General features: G+C 38.4%; 3 protein-coding genes across 4 annotated transcripts; 2 read left to right on the top strand and 1 right to left on the bottom strand.

The window, feature by feature from the left end:
• Window positions 1-778: 778 nt before the first annotated feature.
• Window positions 779-5845, top strand: LOC132299529 (uncharacterized). The gene is made up of 3 exons (XM_059796217.1): window positions 779-1156; window positions 2709-4194; window positions 4291-5845. The coding sequence occupies exons 1-3, from the start codon at window positions 859-861 to the stop codon at window positions 4475-4477; spliced, it is 1971 nt and encodes a 656-aa protein (XP_059652200.1). The 5' UTR covers window positions 779-858; the 3' UTR covers window positions 4478-5845.
• A 4072-nt stretch (window positions 5846-9917) lies between these two features.
• LOC132299528 (uncharacterized) lies at window positions 9918-11890 on the bottom strand. Its single transcript, XM_059796216.1, has 2 exons — window positions 10274-11890; window positions 9918-10184 (listed from the first exon to the last, which is right to left on the bottom strand). Exon 1 carries the CDS (start codon window positions 11571-11573, stop codon window positions 10320-10322), a length of 1254 nt encoding a protein of 417 aa, XP_059652199.1. The 5' UTR covers window positions 11574-11890; the 3' UTR covers window positions 9918-10184; window positions 10274-10319.
• Window positions 11891-13146: 1256 nt separating this feature from the next.
• Window positions 13147-18795, top strand: LOC132299527 (aspartic proteinase A1-like). 2 transcript variants are annotated; one of them, XM_059796215.1, is made up of 14 exons: window positions 13147-13279; window positions 14700-15079; window positions 15170-15230; window positions 15344-15438; window positions 15524-15633; window positions 15770-15938; window positions 16046-16085; window positions 16739-16803; window positions 16939-17052; window positions 17159-17223; window positions 17769-17922; window positions 18013-18132; window positions 18383-18471; window positions 18587-18795. In XM_059796215.1, the coding sequence occupies exons 2-14, from the start codon at window positions 14726-14728 to the stop codon at window positions 18669-18671; spliced, it is 1521 nt and encodes a 506-aa protein (XP_059652198.1). In that variant the 5' UTR covers window positions 13147-13279; window positions 14700-14725; the 3' UTR covers window positions 18672-18795. The 2 variants fall into 2 exon arrangements, with proteins under 2 accessions (XP_059652198.1, XP_059652196.1); XM_059796213.1 differs by having other exon boundaries at window positions 18010-18132.
• Window positions 18796-23789: the final 4994 nt, after the last annotated feature.

Raw genomic sequence — 23789 nt, 5'->3', positions numbered from 1 at the left:
TTTTTTAAAATAAATTACTTGGGAATGAAATGGCCATTCCATAGGTTTAGTTGTGGAATGGATTTTTATTCCAATGGAATGGCTATTCCCACTTTAAGTTACATACCAAACAAATGAATGATTGGAATGAACATTCTATTCTATTTCATTCCTGCACACCAAACGTAGCATTATTTTATTTTCTATCCATCCAAATAAGAATATTACTCATCTATTTCTTTTTTTCTCCTATCCATCCAAACATAAATATTATTATATTTATCATTTTTTTTCTTTTCTCTTATAATTTTTTTTTTCTTTTTTCTCTTGTGTACCAAACAAAGCTTGAGTGATGCGTTAATGTATTTTCATATAGTACTGATAAGAGTGATTGTTGAACACTGATGTAATTAGCAATGTTATAAACACCTTACCAAAAGAGAGATTGTATTATTATATAATAGGATAAGAATTTTTATTGGAAACTATTTATTAGGATGGAACAAGTATTTCATGGACAATAATAACATTACTCTTTAATATTTTAATTTTAAAAAATTATTTACTCTTTTGGAAATTTATTTATTTACTACTATTTTATTCATGTACATATAACCGTCCAATTACGTAAATCTAAATAATAGAATCCACCAGTTGTGGACTAGGACAGCAAACGTCAATACCAAGGACTACCCAACCCCGAAGCACACTTCAGTACTTTGAGGGGCAAAACCGTAACTTCAAATAAAAAGCAAAAGAAAAACGGATCATTTAAAGTGGTCCTCGGTAATCTCCTCCCCACACGCATCAAACCTCCCTCTTCTAAAATCTTATGTGCTGTCTAGAGAGAGAAACCGCGTGCTATCGTCGTGAATCGTGATGGGTGGTGGCGGTGGCAGTGGCGCAATTCCGCCGTCGGCGGCGGCGATGGCTGGGATGATGGCGGAGCCGCAGTACTGTCCGGCCAAGGTGTCGGTGTGGTGGGACATCGAGAACTGTCAGGTCCCTAAAGGCTGCGAACCTCACTCGATCGCGCAGAACATCAGCTCTGCTCTGGTCAAGTTGAATTACTGTGGTCCCGTCTCTATCTCTGCCTACGGCGACACTAATCGGATTCCGGCGTCCGTCCAGCAGGCCCTCAACAGCACCGGCATCGCCTTAAACCACGTCCCCGCAGGTATATATATATGTCTATGTATCTACTTTCATTTTCAGTGATCGGATCGAAGTGAATTGTGGTTGTGGTGTTCAGATTTTGATTGATTGACGAGTTTGACTGTGGATGTGATGTGATCGAGTGGACATAACTGTGTGTAATCTGCAAGAGGAGTTGATTTTTTTGATAGAAGAAGATAATCGGTCTAAATCTACTTAGTTTCTTCAAATTGAACTAATGGTTTATTTCACAGTTGCTGATTTTTGTGGTAGAAGAAGACGATCGGTCAAATTCTATATAGTTTCTTCAGATTATTTTTGAGCTTTGACTTTGATAAATCTATAATCTAACGGTTAATTTCATAGTTTTGTGTGAAATATTGAATCTAGAAATTTTTTGTGGGAGATGATTACTAGATCTTGCTTGCTGGGGCAGGAATTGTTATTTTTAATCGTTCTTCTTTCTCTCTGGTCTCGCTGTGTGTGCATCAAGGGAATTTCGCCCGCCTTTTCTCTGTGAGTATGGTGCTGAAGTTATTCACGAGCAGAATCTTCAACAGGGGCAACTACTTAATATAGTAGAGAAACTCGTGGTCCTTTTTTCCCTTTAAATTTCTTAACCTTTTTTTGGGATTGCTTAGCAGAGGCTACTGTTTTTTTTTGCCACTTTAGTGCCTTTTTGGTTCAGTTTTCAGAGAAGTCAGAAAACTGTAGTTAAACTTGTTTGGTTGTTAGAAAACTCTCTTAAAGTGTATTGTGAGGCGTATTGTTTTCACAGATTTGTCTTTTACATTTCTTTGAAAACAGTTTTTCTGTTTTTTTATTTCTTAAGAATTGTTTTCAATTAACTGAACCAAACAGGCCCTTAATGTATCAATTTTCACTAGTTCATGTTATTTTGCAAAATATCATATATTCTGACGAATCTAGAGTTAGGACCTTACCTTAATTAAGTTAATCCCAGACATTTATTGCTTTAATATTTGAGATGTAAAAAAGGAAGAAAAGAATGTCTACATGCCAGAAAGCGTAAGCAGTACCTCCCCATTGATGAAGCCAAGGAACTGACAGAAGAAATTCTAGTCTGTTGTTCAGTCCTGATCCTCGTTAATCAAAGGTGTTGAAAGTGCAGGCTGGCCATATATCTTATTTTTGGCATTGGTTGCACAGGGTGATCACTTTAGATTTGAATCTGCACCCTCATGTTTGTTAGGATGAACTTTTCTACCAGTCCAACTAATTGCTTCAAGGAGCTCATGGTTCACGTGTATGTTTCTTAATTTAGAAGAGAATGTTGATAACATCCCACTTAGTAAATTTTTTTTCTAATCCAAATTAAGAAATGTGTCTGCTCATACACATGTGAAGCGAACTCGTTATGGTTGGTCTTTACTTACGTCAATGGGCGAGCTGCTGCTTATGATTTCTGGCTTCTGAGTTCTTCTTCTAATATTTGTTGATGAAGTAGTGCAGCACTGCCTGACCTTGTATCAATCATGCCTCTGTAATTACTGCAATTTAGTGTATGCATTTGATAATTAGAACAAATTTGAAAATTGAAATTTATGTGACAGGTGTTAAAGATGCAAGCGATAAGAAGATTCTGGTGGACATGTTATTCTGGGCCGTTGACAATCCTGCACCTGCTAATTATTTGTTGATCTCTGGTGATCGAGACTTCTCAAATGCTCTCCATCAACTGCGGATGAGGAGATACAATATCCTTCTGGCACAACCTCAAAAAGCATCTGCACCCCTTGTTGCTGCTGCAAAGAGCGTATGGCTCTGGACAAGTCTTTTGGCTGGAGGACCGCCACTAACAAATGGTGAATCAGCCCAATTTGTTAATAATAGCTACTTATCGAATTCCGACACATTACCAATTCCAGTTTCCGATTCCCTTCAGATAAACCAATCCGTGGATTTCTTTTATGAAAGCCCCCATTTGGGAAGTCAGAAATTCTTAAATACAGGGAGGGCAGCTGATACTAAAATTAAAGGGAAACAAATTCGGAAAAACTTGAATCAACCTGGTATGTCAAGAACTGCAAGTGCACCAGTAGGGCTTCAAGAAGACCAGAGTAATGTTAACTCTTATCAACCTGGATTTGCGCAAGCTAAGCAATTCAAAGATCCCCAGGATTTATCCGGTTCTTATAATCCCAAAGTCCCCTTTAGTGGACCGGCCCCGAATTTCATTACTGGCAATCCTGACCTTTCCCGGTCCAATAGCAATAACCTTCAGAGCACTTACCAAAATCATTATCCACAGCAAGTAAGGCCGAACCATGCGCAACCTGTATTTACACCAGGTAATATGTTTCCACCTGATCCACGCACCCGTGCTCCTCATTTAATGCCTCCCATGCTTGATGGACCAAGCTTTACTTCAGGTCCTCTAACAAATGTGCCTGACATCAGTAAGCTAAACATTTCTGGATATCCTAGCAGTGAATACAACCCCCCTATTTCTCAACCACGAAATGGAGGAGAGATGAAACAAAATTTTATAGATTCTCCGAATCACGTTAATTCAAATGGCCCGCAGAGGACACATAATGTGCATAGCACGCCATCATTAAGCCATGACACGACAAACAACAGGTACAAGCGTGGTTCAGAATTTCAGCCGCCGTCTTCCTCAGCAATGGGTACCACTACTGTCTCTGGACATGGTGTATGGGGGACTCCAGGATGTCCAAAACCTTCTGAATATGTCCAAGGCCTTATCGGTGTCATTTTACTGACCTTGAACACACTAAAAAATGAGAAGATTATGCCAACTGAAGCAAATATAACAGATTGCATTCGTTTTGGAGACCCCAGACACCGCAATACTGATGTTAAGAAAGCATTAGAGAGCGCCATTGAGCAGCAGCTGGTAGTAAAGCAGAATTTGGGTGCTCTGCAGTTATATGTTGGTAAGAATGAGAGATTATGGAAGTGTGTGAACCCTATTGGGGGTAATCCTAAGCATTACCCAAAGGCAACGTGGGATGAAATCCAGAATTTTCTATCATCTTCTTCTGGACGATCTGCAATATTGACTTCTCAATGCAAGTAAGTGCTTGTTAGTTTATCTCTAGTTATTTGGACGTGTTTTAAATTTCATCTGATTACAAAGATTTCCTTTTGAAATCCCCCCTCTATCAATAGGTATGAAGCAGCTACTATTTTGAAGAATATGCGCTTAAAAGAACTTCCTTTGGGTGACATACTTCAGATTCTGCACATGGTAGTGAACATGAAGAAGTGGATAACACATCCCCAGTCAGGATGGCAACCGGTTAATATTACCCTAGAAGAGATGAACCCTGATGTGGGGGTAGTTGCTGGTACATAAGCTGATTGAGATACTAGTGAAATTGGGGAACGGGGCCAGTAGAATTTTATGGGGTTTAAAATAGATGCTTGTTGATGAGAACCTGTAACAGGTTAGTAGGCTCTCTCTCCCAAAAACTATAGGTTATGCACAGTCGATACGTGTTGAAGTAGGCGCATAGAGATTGCATATTTTCTTTTTTATTTTATTATTGTCGTAGTTCATTTCTTAGGGAAATGAGTAGGCATTGATCGGGAAGGAGTCCGGTTAGATGTCATACAAACAACTTTTCCGAGCTTGTAGGGTTGCTTGTAACTTCCTACTTTGGTCTGCTATTTGAGGGTAAGTCCACTGGTAAGTATCCATTCTTGGGTTTTGAATTCATCTGTTCTGCCATGATCCGACTGTTATAAGCAGGATAAGTCCACTGGTATGTATCTCTTCTTGGGGTTTGAGTTCACCTGTTCTGCCATGATCTGACCGTAAGCAGCAAATGTCCAACTTTACGAACATGTATTTCTTTGGGTGGATTGTAATCATCCACCTTCGGTGTTCCATATGGTCTTTTAACTTTTTGGGAAGTTAACACATCTGTAGCTTGTCGTTAGCCAAAGTCTTTTAAACGAAACATTCCCGGGAAGTTCAAAGAAAACTTTTGTTCGGCGCAGAAACCTTCAAGCTAGGTATCTAAAGCATAGACTAGTATGTTTATGCATCTTATCGAGAAGGATTAGTTTGTTTTCACTTGTTACCTCTAGCACAATTCACCGAGTTAGCAGAAGTGGTTCTAAACTGCGACGTACAACAATTAATTGGTGGAAGTTATGTTCTGGTGTTGCTCATTGATTCAAAATGGATGAGGAATTTGGCCTACTGAGCAAAGGAAAATAAGATTCTTGCAACATGAGATACAGCAAAAAACATCTGAAGCTAAACAGCAGATTGTACTATTCTGATTAATTTGGGGAGGAAGTCCCGAAGTCCCATTTATTGGACAGTGTCGGGTGGAAGCTGAATAATCACATGATTCATATCACATAACCAAGGTACTACGTGAGGAAATTTAACGCCTTTGCTTTCTACAGAGCTATGAAGTTATGGTACAGTATGGTAAGTTGTTAACTGGATGCTGGGATTGCGAAGCTTAATTTTCTGTTCTGGTTTACTAAAGACAGGTATATTCTGGTACTTCATTTGTTTGGCCCGAAATGGTTGCTGCTATTTGCCCCCCCTGTTGTTGAAGTACTCTTGTAGATACATGTATAATTTTTGAGGGTGAACCTAGTATGCTCATGCATGAGCTTATTAGCCGAATTCTGTTCAATAATCCTGCTATTTATGTATCAACTCTATTACTTAATGGTTACTACATAATTTGGTTTCAGCTCAGACTGGCACTTGAGCAAACCTGTATTTGAGAGCTTGCATGATTGGTTTTGGACTTCCAAGTACTCATCGTTACGACTACCAAGTGTTGCTATGAAATTCCGAATATTCTACTGATTGGATTTGGTCTGAATTGTGCTCGGTTTTTCATCTTATACACTTAATATGGTTTTGGTGTGTTACTTTTGGTATATGGAATTAACTGTCTTGGACCTTGATTTGAGAAAAACTTCGTTTGAGCCCCGGTGGATGGGGACTAAAATTCTGTGTCCTCTTCCGTTAGTGATGCACATTAGGAAAATATTATGATGTTTAACCTTTTGCATAATGTGCATCACTAACTGAAAGGGGGATAAGTCTACTGTTTTGCATGAGAGGATTTTGATCTGTATTGCATAATATTATCTTGCATATTTGCAGAGGTAGTTTCAATGTTCTACATCAATTATATTGCCAAAACAAAATTAAATCACATGGTTAGGGAAATACATTTAACTCATAAGTTGATGTTCCTCTGTTAGTTGAATGCGCATGATATGGACGGTGTTGTTTATATCTTGTCTTATACATGAAATTTGGAGTCTTGCAATTGGAATTGTTTTGCGGGTGGTGCCTATTTTTAAACTTTCCTTATTTTTTTTAGTGGATGGAAAAGAAAGAATGCCAAAAAGAACGTCAAATGGTTGATCAATCACTGCCTATAGGATTATATGCATGCAGCATTCTATTTTTGCCTAAAATACTCTATTTTTAATTCGTGTTTTAACACATTATTGTGCGTTGAAATTTAGAATATTAAAATACGATTTAACTGCTTTGAAACCCTAGACCGTAGATGGGACTGTCTTCGTGTTTTAACACATTGTTGTTCATTGAAATTTAAAATATTAAAACACGATTCAACTACGATGAGACCCTAGGCGTGACAGTCCCAGATAGCACCTCCTTAATAGTATTATAGTATACAGTCCGTGGACGTCGCACAATGTGTCCCTGTTATATTAGTGGTTGGGCGGCGCAATCTGAATCATCTGATACCTAATCACGCAAGCATTTGGTGAAATTTGACCAGTTTGAAATGCAACCCTAATAATGCAGGGTCCATATGTACTAGTGAGACAAATGTTCCGCGTGTTGTAGCATATCAACTAATATTCATGTCACTTTCCTAAGGAAAAAAAATACAATGCAAGTCCAATAATTAAGCAATAATTTAGATGATTCAATTACCACTTATCATTTGTTTATGGTCAAATAATTTAAAGGGCAAAAATTATATAAAGTTTGTGTTCCATCATTCAATAAATTTAGTGGAAAGGTTTCGTCATGTTTATCGGCCTAAAAAGCCATTTGAGATGCCAGAGCAAAAGTGAATCTTTTTGAAAAATCTCCATTTTCATGGCAAACAAACTCCTCTAGGAATTGAAAATTTTACTATTTTAAACGATATATTTGCTGTGTCATCCTTCAATCACTCGCTAGGATTAATAATAAATAGTTTCAGTCTTATAATTTTGTGGGTGAAATACAACTAATAATTATGGCCTCTAGAAGGTACAATAGTAAAATTGTTCTATTGTAATTTGGAGGTTACGAGTTATAAATCAAAAACCACCTCTCCAACAGGGTTGTGCACTAGATTTGCATAGTTTCAAGCTTCCTCAACTGATTGAGTGACATTGAAATTGAAGAAGTTTGATATTTTCCAAGGATTTTGAGTATTTTTAGAGTCTGAAAACATAAATAAAATCCACTCAACACTAGTGGTATTTCAGATTGGAAAAGGCTATGACGAAGGCGTTCAATTGAACTCACGCACTCATTTGTCCCTGCAGGGTACTCAAACCAACACCATTCAATGGTCTTTAGCGTATAATTTTGAATTAGGTACGGTGAAAAACGTTGAGCTCAAACCAACACCATTCATTGGTCTTTAGCGTATAATTTTGAATTAGGTACGGTGAAAAACGTTGAGGAAACGGAGTGTGTCTCAGAAATAAGAGATGCGCATGTGCAGAAGAAGAAGCTCTTGTGTTTTCTCTTTCCCTCAACTGGTGTGTTTAGTGGTTTATGGGGTGCACTTATGGTGGGAAGGCAAGGGAAAGCTCGGGGAAGAAAATTTGGTAAAGAAGAGAAGAGTAAGTGGAGGAAAAGTAGAAGAAGAAAAAAGAAGGGATAGTGAATGAACAAAAAGACGTAGCAAAGAGCAGGAAAGCAGAAGTAAACAAAATTTTAAAAATAGGTAAAAAAATACTGAAAGAGTAGGAGAGAGAGAGTAATATATATATATATATATATATATATATATATATTCTCTTGCTTTTCTTTGTGGGAGAGAGAGAGAGTAATATATATATATATATTCTCTTGCTTTTCTTTGTGGGAGAGAGAGAGAGCGGCTGATGTAATCTAACAAATTTTATTCTAAGCATGCAGCGCTCGAAATGTTATGTTAATGTAGATATGCATGTGCACAAGTAAAGGACCCGGACAGCATCCTATTATATAGTTCAAGCTTGGCAAGAAACAAATTCAGGGGGAAAAAAAAAAGGTTAGAGCAAACGAATATTTCAAAAAGAAGTGATGACTCTAAATCTGGCAAAACGGGCGTTTGAAATTAACAAATCCGTACTAGGGATTTCATACTAGACTACACGAAGCCTCCTTTATGTGTAAAGCTCAAGTGAACTCATCCTAAAAATGATATATTCAATCAATGATTGAGAAGAGGAAAATAACATCAATTTGAAACAGAAATCTGGGATGTGAATTGGAATTTTTTAAAAAAATTCTGTAAGATGACATGGTCGAAGCAAGGTTAAAAAGGCTCGCGTTCTCTACATGAGTTAATCACCTAGTGAATATTTTGTGAACTTCCGCCACCACAAGTTATACCCCTTCATAGTGTTGGTAGTAAATTAATGCTCTTCGAATGTAAAGCACAACACCACAATTGCACCAGACATGAAGCCAACTATGCAGGGCCATTTGAGCTTGCCATACATCCCGATTATGAATGGTGACAAAAACACAAAGGCAATACTAAATGTTCCCCAATGTCGATCTACCAAAGATTTTTCGATCCTAAGGTAGAAAACAACATGCCACAAACCTCTAAGATTATTGACCCTGTTGGCTAACTCATCCAATTTAAAATTATGACGTGTCACCAGTTTTTAAACACTTCAACCTCAAGATAATTAGAATTTAGAAGACAACGAACTACCCAGATCCCAGATTCCAGATTCCAGATTCCAGATTCCACATCTGGTAAGAGCTAGGGCCCAAAGACCTCTGGCTCATTGAGATATAAACAAACCACCATCCCGTTAAGGCCATTTTTATTTACTAGATCAGATGAAGAGGTTCTATGCTGCTAACCACAATAGTGGCATCACTTTACAAGAGAAACATGAACGCTGTATATTTTATTATATGCTTTGAGACTATATACACTAATACTGGTGCCTCCATAATCTAATTGCTAGTTCTCAAACATGCAGAACAGCTATATATTTTCATGCCTTAGGTTCATGTTGCAGCCACAGGCCAAAAGATTATACATCGACAATAGGGAACTCTATTTTATACTCAAAACTGAGGCAACAACTTCTTGAAATTTCTTTGACCCACTACATCTTCATTCAGTCAGCCTGTGAATAACTCTAAATTTAATAAGATTTAAAAAGAATGCACAGTGCATTTCCATCCAGTTAACATTTTTCCCAGATTCAGTAGGGTTCACTCATGAGCAATAAACTAAAATGTATCAATAACTCTAAATTAAATCAGATTTAATAAGAATGCAAGGTACATTTCCATCGAGTTAACATATTTCCTGGATTCAGTAGGCTTTGCTCATTGGCAATAAAGTTGATAAACAAAAACGTATCAATACTTTTGTAGATATAATCATGTGGTTCCTGCTTCATAATCTATCATAGACTAAGATGAGGATCATTTGATCATATGAAAGTGCCTTACTTCTCTTAGAAAGGGAAGATCTCTATTTCCTAAAGATATTAGTAACAATGATGCTGACAATAGTTGTATAAAAACCAAGAGAAAATAAGGCTTACAAAAATAGGAATTCACATTAGTAGAGGTGCAGTTAAACACAGAGTACCAATTTTTACTTTGCAAGGAAAGTTAAAGAACATATTGATATCACAAGTTCTTAATTATTTCTAAACTAGACCAGGCTACAAAGTTGATTAAACAATGATATGTACGAAGAAAAGCCCGACTTGGTCCAGCAGAAACAACTCACAGAAGCTACTTCGCTGTCGATCACAACTCCATGATAGTAACCACAAAATGAGCATCCAGAAACCCACAGAACCTGCAAGTAGACAGAGACATTCACATAAGTAAAACCGGACAAACACCAGCTTAATCCAGAAAACACACCACTTTAACTTAATTCCCCACCTTGGTTTATCACATTATTCACACAACCTTCTTAGGAGATCTCAAATTATTGTTGTGAAACAAGGTTGTTCTCTTCCCTATCACGACTGTTTTGCATATGCTGCAGCTGATCCACTGGTGAAACTGACAACACCACATTCTTCACTTTCTCGCCCTGTGCATTATCATTCTCTAAATGACCCAAATGCCCAATCCTTTCACTTTCTTCCCCATTAACATGATTCTGAGCATACGGTGCCTCAGTACCGAAAACAGGATTCACTCTCGCTTTGTCAGTGTCCTTCACACTCATTGGCACACAATTACTAGAAGAGCCTGTTACAGCATTTTGTGCCATTAAAGCCTCAGTACCGAAAACAGGACTCACTCTCATTTTGTCACTCTCCTTCACACTCATTGGCACACCATTACTAGGAGAGCCTGTTACTGCATTTTGTGCCATAAATGCCTCTTTACTGAAAACAGGACTCACTCTCACTTTGTCATTGTCATTCACACTCATTGGCACACCACAACTAGGAGAGCCTGTTACTGCATTTTGTGCCATAAACTCTTGCAATCTTTCTTTTTCCCTCAACTCCACAGCATTCAATGATGCCAAAACCTCCGAAGCAACATCAATTTCTTCAGCCCCATACTGGCTACCAATCTGATTACCAACACTGTCAGCATTACCACCCATTTGATTCTTCTCCTGAGCACCCACATTACCAGACCCCAAAATCTCGGCGGACACCACCTCCCTACTCTCCAATTTCTCTTTCACAGCAAGAACAGCGATGTGCTCCATTGCCTCCCTCGCTCTCTTCCTCGCAAAAGCCGCCTCCTTCGCCCTCTTCTCCGCCTCCTGCCTCACCACCACTGCCGCTTTATTCATCGAAACCGCTGCAATCTTGGCTGCCGCAAGCAGCACTCTCGCAGCCTTCTCATCAATGGCCTTGCAGTCCTCTCCGTCTTTCGCCTTCTTGACATCGAAAATCAGGGCGCTAGGGTTTGAGCAATTGGGGCAAACGTAGCGGTTGGGGATGCTCGAGCCGACACAGTGAGAGTGAGAGGAGGAGTAGCATTTGAAGCAGGTGACGTGGTCGTTTTGGGCGGGTGGGGACTTTTCGTAGACGAGGAAGCAAGTGGGGCAGAAGGACTGAGGGTGGAGTCGGAGGACGCAGGAGGTGCAGAGGCGGCGGAAGATCCCGCGGTGGCGGACGTGGTGGAGGAGCCGCCGCTCTACGACGCCGCAGTTGCCGCACGACGTGGGGATGCGGACGGGGGCGGTGGCGGTGGTGTCTTGCTTCATCATCATATCACCATCGCATGAAAAATATCAAATCTTTTTCAAGAGAGAGTAGAAAATTTCAGATATAAACCCTAAAAATTGAACCTATAGAATCCATACATATACATCTAAGATATATTTTTGTCAAAAAAATTAGGGCTTTACAGAGAATTAGAATGCGAAAAGCCTAGATTATATATAAATATGTGGTAAATAGAAAGATTGAAATGATAGGAAGCAAAGAACTAGGGTTTATAAGATGAAATTTTCTCGGAGTTACAGTGGAAGAGAGAGAGATGGAACTGGGCTTCAACTAAAACGTCGTCGATTTGTCGTTGTTGGAGATTTAATTGGGTTTCGTCAATACGACATCGCAAGAGTTGGTGGATTTTTATGACCGAGAAAGCTCATGAGGCCTGACCTGAGCCCAAAAGCGAAGTGAGTGGGTTTGGGCCCAAGTACTCGAAGGGTAAACTAACCCAAAAGTTTGGATAAGTAACACAACCACGATTTATTATTGTTATTTTTGTATCCAGTAAAAACTTTAACTCGACAATATAACAAATGTGCTAAAATTTTGATTTAATAATATTATAATGTTGCAACACGATATAATATGTTGTATGAATGTTCTATCTTTGAAATAAACTTTTTTAACCTTCTTACATGAGTGTTGCATTATGATATAGCTGTTTAGCATCCGTGCGCAAGAGGGGATCCAAGTTCTACCATATAATCGTTTCATGCCCGTGATCCGACAATGCTGACTGGAAGGACCATCACTTAACGAATAAAAGTTACTCTAGGGACAACAAACCGATCTCCCCAAGAGCTCACATCTGTTCTTGCACCATACTAATTTAAATTTTGGCTTGGATTTTCAATCGCTTTCCTTCGACTTATGCTTTGTTCACCATGTGGTCCCATTCTTTAAAATCTTGAAAATTTTGTCATAAATAAGTTTTGCATTTGTAGAACATATATATTGTTTTTGTTACTCTTCTTTGCCGTCAGGTGAACCTTTAGTACTGGTCGATGAGTCATCATCACCATGTGGTCCTGTTCTTTAAAATCTTGAAAATTTTGTCATAAATAAGTTCTGCATTTGTAGAACATATATATTGTTTTTGTTACTCTTCTTCACCGTCATGTGAACCTTTAGTACTGATTGATGAGTCGTCAAAATTTATCGAAGTTGGAGTTGATAGATTGTTTTAGAATGAACCTATATTGTTGAAATCGTTTAATAATTTTCAAGCTCATTGATATAAAAAATCAACAAAGCCTCTCTTGTTGGTGTGAAATATCTTTATGCTATATTTGGGAGCAACCGAATTGATGCATTGTATTTGAAATCGGATAAAATTTAGTTCAAACATCCCATCGCAAATTCACTTTAGAATGGACGTTGGGCACGGAAAAGTGTGATGTGAAGACATATAGTACTACTATGTTGTTATTTGATGAAATGGGACTAGACAAAAAAGGAACATGGTATCTGATGATCTCTTTTTTTGTCAATATCTTGTGGAAATTTCTAGGTATTTTCATCTTCTCACATGACTTTACTAGTACTAGTACCAAAAAAGAAAGAACAGTCCAAGTGTCAAACTGGGTGCGGCCTTTGTGTTTCTCAGTCTCTGCTTTTTATTTGGTTACAAACAAACAAGGCACATTCCTGATTTTGTGGACTCTCAGCTTCTTCTACTGCTCTCTGTAACAAGCTCATCAAGGTTTGGCTTCTGAACCCATCCTCAATCTCATTACACATGATCTATGTTAACCACAACCTGTTGATTATCAATTATATGTATATATATATCAATTTGTTCAACATATATCTCTTGCTTTTTTTCTTTTTCTTTTTTCATAATTATATATCTCTTGCTTTTCTTTACATTTTGTCACTGTTTAATTGTAATTTTTTTTACACTATCTTGTTTGTTTATCATATATATATATATATATATATATATATATATATATTGATTATCATTGTCAAATGTGGTTTCACACACACATATAAACATGTATTTGTAATCTTCTTTTCATACTTAATTGGAACATTTTCTGTATATCATTTACTGCTTCTGGTCTTGATGCTTTCTTTTATGGGTTTTATGGTGTAGAAATTAGAAACACAATTTTAGTAAAATATAAAATTAAAAAAATTAAAATTAATTTGCTCTATTGTTCTACAAGTTGATTATGGGTGCATAGTTCCTTCATTTCTCTTGATCAACGCTCCCAAGGGGTCATGACTTTATTAGTTGCATCATAAAGTTGAATCCCAGTTCCAAGCGAACTAGTAATATTTCGGAGCCCGGATCCTCTGCTGTGTACAACACCGTGTTGTAAGGTTTGGTTTTTCAACACAATTAAATCTGTTTTCAACACATTAAATCTACCTATATCAGCCACATTAATTAATGTGTTGAAAAGCACAAATAAATATGTTAAAAAACAGAATTAATGTGTTGACAAAGGATCCGGCACCATACTTCGGCCCCTTTGTATTGTCAATCAATTTATCGCATATTATATATATATATATATAAAATAGAAATTCTAATAGAAAGATCAAAAGGGCTATTTTGAGTTTACTCCCACGGTTCAGTATTTCATATGTTATCAAACTTACTTGTAAATCTATGAAGAAAATGACAGAGGGAAGGAACAAGTGGTGGTGTTTTCATGGCTATTAGGGTTTTTAATGAAAGCTTACCCGATTAGACAATGGAACAACTTTACTTTTTTATAAAAGGCTTTTGGGAAAAATTATGATAGATAAAACATCATGTTAAACCTATATAACATGTCCAAAACTAAAACAACATATTTCTCATACTGTCGTGTGATTAATTTGTAATTTGACATCTATGACAATTGAAGAATGTTCAAGCAGAAAGATGGTAAACTTGCTTTATTTTTTTTTTTATTTTTTCAATGAAATCAAGCTTCGGAGCTGGATCAAGTATGTCAATACTTGCAAACTCACTAATTTAGCACCATATTTTGGAACAAAATCGACTTTCACGCGTCCAAGAAGCAAATAAGACTGCTAAGTAATTGAATTTCCTTTGCAAAATTGTGTTCCTCTATCTGAATTATATAGTCTTCAAAGTTTGTCAATTGAACTTACCTTTGAATCAGTCTTTGTTGCTGAGAATTCTCGGAACATGGGGCGTGAACACTTTTTGGTGGCTTTCTGTTTATGGGCTTTGACATGCTCTTTACTTCCGGCTTCATCCGATGCCTTAACGAGGATCGGTTTGAAGAAGCGGAGCTTGGATCTTCAAAGCATTAATGCTGCTAGAATGGCGAGAATGAAAACCAAAAATGCAAAGGGTGTGAAAGTGATGCATAATAATTTGACGGATTCGGATGTAGATATAGTAGTCTCTCTCAAGAACTATTTGGATGCACAATACTACGGAGAGATTGCTATCGGTTCACCTCCCCAGAAATTCAGTGTCATATTTGACACTGGCAGCTCCAATCTATGGGTTCCATCATCAAAATGTCATCTTTCTGTGAGTTCTGTTCAATTTCGGTTTTGTTATCTTCAATATTATCCTAATTACATCATTATGAATTAATGAATAAATCAAAATTACTTGCAGATTGCTTGCTTATTCCATTCCAAGTACAAGGCTATGCGGTCCAGTACATATACTAAAATTGGTAAAGTTTTCCTTGATTACGTTTAAATTTTCATAATGCTGATTTAAAAAAAAAAAATTGTGATGTTTTGAATTTATATGGGATTTATGCTCAAATTGTACTTGTTGAATCAGGAAACTCTTGTGAAATACATTACGGATCAGGATCAATTTCGGGCTTCTTCAGTCAAGATAATGTTGGAGTTGGTGATCTTGTAGTCGAAGATCAAGTCAGTTTATTGTATAGTTTTGAGTTCTATTCCAAGATCAGGATTATTCTGCCTTTGGTGATGATCTAACAAGTCCATTCTTCAGGTTTTCATCGAGGCTACACGAGAAGGACTTCCGTTTGTAGTGGCAAAGTTTGATGGGATACTCGGGCTTGGATTCCAGGAAATTTCAGTTGGCAATGCAACTCCTGTCTGGTAATGTTTTGCTAAAATTTATTCGTTGGAATGTGTTTTAAATTATTCATTCTCGAGACAGAGAAGGTTATGTTTTCGTATCTTCTGTTCTTCCTCTCTTTTGCATTCGATATGCTGATTCTTGATGTGCTTACAGGTACAACATGGCGGAACAAGGTATTTTAAGTGACGATGTATTCTCGTTTTGGCTTAATCGGGATCCGGAAGCAAAAGAGGGAGGTGAGATTGTTTTTGGTGGTGTTGATGAAAAACACTACAAGGGGAAGCATACTTACGTACCTGTTACTCAAAAGGGTTACTGGCAGGTTGGTGGTGAAAAAAATGCTGAGGTTTCCAAGAAACTTCATCCCATTTTTTAATTTAAAAATTAAAATTTGCTGAAATTTTTGATTTTGTTTTTCTTTACTTTCAGTTTGAAATGGGAGATGTTTCTATCGGGAACTATTCAACAGGTAATTTCTTACATTATTTGCAGACACTGCAGTAATATGTTTCTTTAGCTTGACCATCAAACAATATTTGTCTGTCAAGATTTCGAGTGTGTGAGGTGGAAAGTAAAGGTAAGGATTAGAAATTTGGGATGCCGTTGTTTTTTCCAACTAGGGCTAGCCCAGTGCACAAGGTTCTTGGGGAGAGTCAGATGTACGTAATCTTACTTCTACATGGAAAAACTGTTTTTTGTCCAGTGACCTATTCTTTCCAACTATTGCCAGGAATTGATGTCTATTTCAGTCACATACTCTGCACATAAAAACTTAATCTAGATTAGATACTAATCCGTGAAATCTAGTGATTCTGAGGTCTGATCTGGTTAAGGTTCTTGATTTAAAAAAAAACCATATTCTATTCCTTAAGTAATTTTGTGAAGTGAATTGATGTCTATGTGAAGCATTATATGACTCTGTGAATAATGTGAAGTAAGGATTTATATGTAGGGAATTGATCTGTATTATATTTACGTACTCTGCACATAGAAACTTAATCTAAGTTTACACTATTTGAAGTTTAAGAAACCATATTCTATTCCTTAACTTAACCAACTGTGCAAAGCCTAACAAAGATTGATTGAGTTTCTAAATTTATGAGTACCCTTTATTTGTTTCAGGCTTTTGTGAGGAGGGCTGTGCTGCTATTGTGGATTCCGGAACTTCCTTGCTCACCGGTCCAACTGTAAGTGCTTCCACCATTTTGACAGTTGCGTACTGTTGGAGACATCCTTCAGATTGATCTCTCATCTTTCTTCTTTATTCTCCTTCCAGTCCATACTTTTTGTGAACGTTTTTATAATCAGCATATCAATTTCAGCCTATTGTGACCGAGATCAACCATGCCATTGGAGCAGAAGGAATCATGAGCATGCAATGCAAAGAAGTCGTTTCTCAGTATGGAGAATTGATATGGCAGCTATTATTATCAGGGGTCCGTTTTAAATTTAAATTTATAATTTTCATTTTTATTTCTTTTCGCCTTTAAATTCTTTAAGCTTCAAAAAGGGGGTCTTAGAGATTACTTCCATAAACTGCAGGTGCAACCCGACAAAATATGTTCACGGATTGGTTTATGTTTCTTCAATGGGACTCACTCTGTGAGGTCAGGAACCCTGTATTAGTTACTTAATTTTCAAATGCTTGCACTGTCTTGACTGTATCATGGCTGTGTTTTCTCTGTACTTTCATTTTGAAACTCATGCTTCTGTGGAGCACATCCGCCTGTGTTCTTTAAAGAGCCGGTCCCAACTCCGGATAAAGGAGGAGGGTCGTGTTAGGTAGCTTGACAGCTAGCGTAAAACTTTGTCATGGCCAATATGAACACGAATCTTATAAATACACACGATAGCCGACCCCAAGTAATTGAGAAAAAAGGCTTATTGTTTTTATTGTTGTTGTTGTTGCTCCCCGCGGAGCACAATAGATAGAAATGGATGTTCTGTGACATTGTTGGAGTGAACACAAGAATTCTTCGATTATTAGCACACCAAAATTTAAAGCATGAAATCATAGGCTTTGCGTTGACAATTATGAACTTTAATACTAGGAACACTTGTGATCAACGTCACACTTAGGGTTGCCTGGTTATATATAGGAAAGTTCGCCAAATATTAACTTTAGTTGACGTCGAACCTAATTGTGTGGCAGAGCTAATATTGAAACAGTAGTGGAAAAGGAAAATGAGGGAATTTCAGCTGGGGACAGTGCTCTGTGCACGGCTTGTCAGATGACCGTTGTTTGGATCCAGAACCAGATGAGACAAGAGATAACGAAGGATAAAGTGCTGAACTACGTGAATCAGGTAAGCCGGTCTCAAAATGTGCATCGTTAGAAACCAAAATTTCACTCATATGTCATATGAATATATACATTTTTCGTGTTTTGGTAGCAGTTGTGTGAGAGCCTACCGAGTCCGATGGGAGAATCAGTGATCAATTGTAACAGCATTTCGAAAATGCCAAATGTTACATTCACCATTGGAGACAGAGCTTTCAACCTCACACCAGATCAGGTTTGATTCATGACACATCTTCTAGTTTATACATACAAGTTTTTTCCCTCCACATCTCTTCTAATTCATGAAGCTCTCATCTGTTCTTGTGATTCAGCATGGAGTACAGAATTCTATTACTTAAAATTTAATGCAATTAAAAAATTAGCTTCGAAAGAAGTCAGATTGGAGCACAATAAGAAGTTTTTTTTTTTTTTCACTTGGAGCAATTTGATTCCTTTTCTTCTCTAAATGTTTGCTTTACTTCCAGTACATTCTTAAATCTGGAGAAGGTGTGGCCACTGTCTGCCTCAGTGGATTTATTGCTTTGGATGTGCCTCCTCCTCGCGGTCCTTTATGGTACGATATCTTGGCCATATTAGCATTCATCTCCGACGCAAAATATATATATATATATATATATATATATATATTAAGTTGTATCTTATGCCAAAAAATGTATATGTGTATGCAGGATCCTTGGAGATGTATTCATGGGTGTGTATCATACAGTGTTTGACTATGGTAACCTCCGAGTCGGCTTTGCTGAAGCTGCTTAGTCTCTCAGTTGCTGCAAATAACACCTAGAGGTTCTGTATGTTGTGTGAAGTGTGAACTGCTTAGTCTCTCTCATTGTACACTATCCATATATTTGTGATTACTATCATGAAGAGATGTTATACTTCTTCCATATGCTTTTCTATTTGAGCATTGAACCATTCTTAGGTGAATGGAATGCATCAATTTGAGATGGGTTTATGCATTTTTTTCTTTTTTCCGGAAATTAAATAAATTTTCGGAAATTAGGGTTTATACATTTAGGAATTATAATTGGCATTCCACACCATGAGATGCCTAAAAGTATAAATCAAATATTTGCATTCCCTGAACATGTTAAAAAATGTTCTTCAAAATAGATTTCATCTTTGATCCAGTGTTTGGTTGGGAACAAAAGTTTTCTGCTCAGAAGCATCAAACAAAAAAACAAGTTTTTGAACAAACAAAATGTTTTCAAAGAATTATAAAAGTCATTTCAAAATCTTTTGTTAATTAAGAATCCAGATGACTTACAACCAAACAAGTTTTTGAACAGTTTAATGATTTCTAAATAAAATTATTCTTAAAAAACTAAACCAAACACACCCGTAACATTTATAATTAATTAATAAAAGTTTCTAAAAGCCTTATTGGATATTTTATTCTCTATACAATTTTAGCATTTTTCAATATTATTCACCTTATTCCAATGATAATATATTATTTTATTTATGAAATTATACGAGAAATTATGGATCTATTTGTTTCACCGTAAAATAATTACATGGTTAATGTTTTTCCGTCATTCATTTTTCTGTGTTTGGCTTAAAGTAGATATTTCATTTTTTTTTTTTTTTTTTTTTTTTTGATAAGTAAAATTTTATAAAGAAATCGCTCGGAAGGGGAGCGAAACCGAAAGACAAACAAAAGGCCAAGAAGCGCCTCAAGCTTTCAAAGAGGCCAAAAGAACAACAATCTCCTCTATAGATCTATAATCTCTCCCTGAAACCTAACAAAAAAGGTTGGAAATAATAAAAAACTTAAGCATAGAAGAAGGCTTCTCCTTTCCATCGAAATAGCGCCGATTTCTCTCGAGCTAAATACACCACCAAATACAAAGAGGTGCAGTCCTCCAAGCGTCATGAATGACAGCCCCCACTGAGAATCCTCTCCAAGCCTCAATCAACCCTCTAGAGGAGCAAGGCATGACCCAAGGGATCCCAAACAAACCAAGCATTAAATCCCAACAATCCCTAGCCATGCTGCAATATAACAGAAGGTGATCCACAGTCTCCTCGTTGCTCCGACACAAATAACATCAATTAACCACCACCTATTTCTTTCTCCTCAAATTATCCTGAGTAAGAATCTTACCCAAGACAGAGGTCCAAGCAAAGAAGGCTACATTGAGATGAGCCTTAGACTGCTAAATAGACTTCCAAGGGAAAGGACCACCAAAGCCAAGCGTAAGACACCTGAAAAAGGACCGAACCTCGAAACGGCCCTGGGAGTTAGGATCCCAAAGCCAACAATCCGAATCTCCATCTGTAATCATCTGGCGGAATAACAAATCCAAAAAGCGAGTAACCTCCTCAATCTCCCAATCCTGAAAATGCCTTCTAAACTAAACATCCCAAGTCAGTCTCCCGTTATCAAGATGATAACAGTCAATCACCATGGCCTGTTTATGAGAAGCAATCCTGAAAAGCCGAGGGAAAGCAAGAGCAAGAGGACGCTCTTCACACCAAAGATCCTCCCAATATCTGATCCTCCTCCTATCCCGAATCTGAAAACGAACATGTTTGCTGAACTCATCCCACCCTTTTCGGATGAAAGACCACACCCCTACCCCTCTAGGACCACGCACCTCAAAAAAACTCCATCCTCCAAAAGTCTCTCCAAATTTGATCGTAATAACCCTCCTCTAAAGCCAACTCCTCTCAACCCCAAACCTCCAAAGCCATTTCCCAAGGAGAGCCTTTTATAAAGGCAGCAATCTCCTAATTCCCAAACCTCCACTCCGAATTGGACAACACACTTGATCCTAACGAACCAAATGATACTTGAACTCTTCGTGTCCCCCCCTCCCCCCCAAAAAAAAAAGAAAAGAAAATTGCGCTGTAATCTCTCAATTCTTTTAGCCACAGAAGAAGGAATCTAAAAGAGAGATGAAATACGTGGGGAGGCAAGAAAGGGTACTTTTAATTAGAGTGACCCAGCCCCCTTTGGAGAGGTACTGCTTCTTCCATCCCGCCAATCTTTTCTCAAATATTTCCACAACCGGATCCCAGCTTCCCACATACCTCGAAGGAACTCCCAGGGGGAACCCTAAGTAAGAAATGGGAAAAAAGTCAATGCGACATCCAAGAATCTGAGCAAACATCTCGATTTTAGGGACCTCCCCAATCGGCAAAAGAATGCTTTTTCCGACATTAATCTTTAGCCCAGAAACCACTTGGAACCAAATCAAAATGCATCTCAAATATCTTAACTGGGACGCATTCACATCACAAAACACTAAAATGTCATCGACGAACATCAAGTGGGAGATCTCCAACTGACTAGCAGCATCCCTACCAACCCGAAAACCTCTCAAAAAGCCTAACTCAACTGCCCTCTTAATCAATTTGCTAAGAGCCTCCATCATAAAAAGGAACAAGAAAGGAAGAAACCCATCGGAGCCCTATTCACAAGGACAGATAAGCGAGCACTAGAAATGCAAAAAAGGATCCATCTCATCCACCGCGCACTGAACCCCATCCTCTCCATCAAGTAAAGAAGGAAACTCCAGCTCACATGATCGTACGCCTTCTCAATGTCCAGCTTACACAAAACACCCGGATGACCACTATTCAACTTGGAATCCACACATTCATTAGCAATAAGAACTGAATCTAAAATCTGACGACCCCCCACAAAGGCATTTTGAGAATCAGAAATGATACCATCCAAAACCTTCCTCAACCTAGAAGCCAGGACTTTAGTAATTAACTTGTAAAAACACCTCACCAAACTGATAGGGCGAAAATCCCTAACATCTAGCGCCCCTCCCTTTTTCGGGATGAGAGCAATAAAAGTGGCATTTAGCCTCTTCTCAAAAGAGCCCTGAGCATGGAAAGCATGAAAAAAAACCCTATCACCTCCTCACGAACCACTTCCTAACACTCCAAAAGGAACCGCATGGAAAAACCATCTGAACCTGGGGCTTTGTCCCCGTTACAGCTCTTCAGCGTAGACAAAACTTCCTCTTCAAAAAAAGGCTCCTCCAGAACAAAGCACTCCTCACTCGAAATAGAGTCAAAATGAAGCCCTGCAAGTAAAGGTCTCCAACCAACAGATTCTGTAAGCAACATTGAGTAAAAATCGACAATACCCTTACAAATCTCTTCCTCCTTACAAAATGTCACCCCATCCACCCGGATCCTCCCAATGTGATTGCCACTTCTATGAGCATTGGTAAGTCTATGTAAAAACTTAGTGTTATTGTCGCCCTCCTTAAGCCACAAGGCTCGAGACTTTTGCCTCCATGAAATCTCTTCCATGACAGCAATTTCAGCAAACTCTGCCTGACACTCCACCCTCCTAAGTTTCAGGGACTCCGTCAAACTGCCCTGGCCCTCCATCCGATCAATCTCAGCAATCTCTGAAAAAACACGATTTTTCCTCCACACCAGATTACCGAAATCCTCTTTGTTCCAGACTTTTAAATCATTCTTCAAAAGACGAAACTTATAAGTAAGAGAATAACTTAAGGTGCCAACCACACCAAACCCCACCCACCAGGATCGAACACGCTCCAGAAAACCTTCAGCCTTAAGCCACATATTCTCAAATCTGAAAGGGGATCTTTTGCTACGCAAACCACCACAATGCATTATCAAAGGGACATGATCAGAAATAGGACGAGCCAAAGTAGCCTGAACAACATCGGAAAACTTCACCTCCTAATCACTTAACACAAGGAACTTGTCAAGTCGAGATAAGGTAAGAGGAGAACACCCACTAGACCACCCACTAAAGGCAGATCAAACAACTCCGCTTCATCAATGAACTTTGAAAAAGACTCCATGACAACCGTCCATCTGCCCCCCGTAGACCTTTCAAAAGGAGAGCGAACAACATTGAAATCCTTTCTAATACACCAAGGCAACGACCATCTCCTTTGAACATTGCCGAACTTCTTCCATAAAAGATGACGCACACTATCCTCTGTAGGACCATAAACCCCAGAGAAAACCCGGCAAAAGCCATCCTCCAACAAAGATAGAATGCAAGAGGCAGAAAAAAGCCCCACTTGAAAGTCCTTTAAAGAGACCCACCGATTGCTTTACATAATCAGAATACCACCCGAAGAACCAACCGCATCCAAAGCAAGCCACTCCACAAATCTTCCCCCCTCCCCAAACAAGCTACGCACCATCAAGTTCGTCATTGAAGCAATTTTGGTTTCTTGAAGGCAAACCACATGATCTCCCTCTTTACGAATCACCGACTTCACAACTCTTCTTCTAGCCCAGTCATTAAAACCCCGGACATTCCATGAAAGAATTCGCAGCTTCATCTTCCACTCTCCCTCTCCCTGGACCCCCTATTCCTCCTCTCATAAGCAAAAAAATCAGAGAGGCTCCGCAACTCCCTCTCCCCCCTCCCAATTAAAGCACCGACCCTTCCTCCCGCCCTATTTAAAAGCTGAGTATCAAGAACATTATGGAACAACCTCATCGCCTCATCTAACCTAACTTTAAAAGAAACACCCAAAAGAGAACCCACCTCCCCACTCTTATCTCTCAATCATTCCTCCTCCATACAATTCGTTCCCTCATCTGCACCAGAAAACCTCCCACTCTCACCTTCCGGTCGAATAACAGCCAAAGGAACAACCATATCAACCTCAGCCTCATTCCCCTCCCACTGGACCAGCCCCAATTCCTCAACAAAGGAATAGACTGCATTTCCCTCCCAAGCATCAGAAAAAGGAGGAGAACAACAAGTCAACGGAGTCACAACCTCTTCATCAGGCTCAGAATTTCTAGAATCACACTGCAAACCCTTCAAGGCCAAATGGTCCCGTAACTCATTCAACAAAACAGTAGTTGTAGCCTCATCAAGCTTGATCCTCACATTTTTCCCCACACAAACAG

Source organism: Cornus florida, unplaced genomic scaffold, assembly GCF_030987335.1.
Source record: "Cornus florida cultivar Cherokee Brave unplaced genomic scaffold, ASM3098733v1 CherokeeBrave_3.0.0_Hap2_Chr03, whole genome shotgun sequence".
Classification (NCBI taxonomy): Eukaryota; Viridiplantae; Streptophyta; class Magnoliopsida; order Cornales; family Cornaceae; genus Cornus; species Cornus florida.
Note: the sequence above shows the minus strand (reverse complement) of the source record. Positions and strands in the feature narration are given on the sequence as shown.

What these genes read in the sequence shown, in the direction of transcription:
- LOC132299529 (XM_059796217.1), top strand. Translation starts at nt 859, where the DNA reads ATGGGTGGTGGCGGTGGCAGTGGCGCAATTCCGCCGTCGGCGGCGGCG. An exon ending in CTTAAACCACGTCCCCGCAG is followed by an intron (nt 1,157 to 2,708) that starts GTATATATATAT and finishes TTTATGTGACAG; the next exon opens with GTGTTAAAGATGCAAGCGAT. An exon ending in ATATTGACTTCTCAATGCAA is followed by an intron (nt 4,195 to 4,290) that starts GTAAGTGCTTGT and finishes CTCTATCAATAG; the next exon opens with GTATGAAGCAGCTACTATTT.
- LOC132299527 (XM_059796213.1), top strand. Translation starts at nt 14,726, where the DNA reads ATGGGGCGTGAACACTTTTTGGTGGCTTTCTGTTTATGGGCTTTGACA. An exon ending in CAGTACATATACTAAAATTG is followed by an intron (nt 15,231 to 15,343) that starts GTAAAGTTTTCC and finishes TTGTTGAATCAG; the next exon opens with GAAACTCTTGTGAAATACAT. An exon ending in CCTTGCTCACCGGTCCAACT is followed by an intron (nt 16,804 to 16,938) that starts GTAAGTGCTTCC and finishes TATCAATTTCAG; the next exon opens with CCTATTGTGACCGAGATCAA.
- LOC132299528 (XM_059796216.1), bottom strand. Translation starts at nt 11,573, where the DNA reads ATGATGATGAAGCAAGACACCACCGCCACCGCCCCCGTCCGCATCCCC.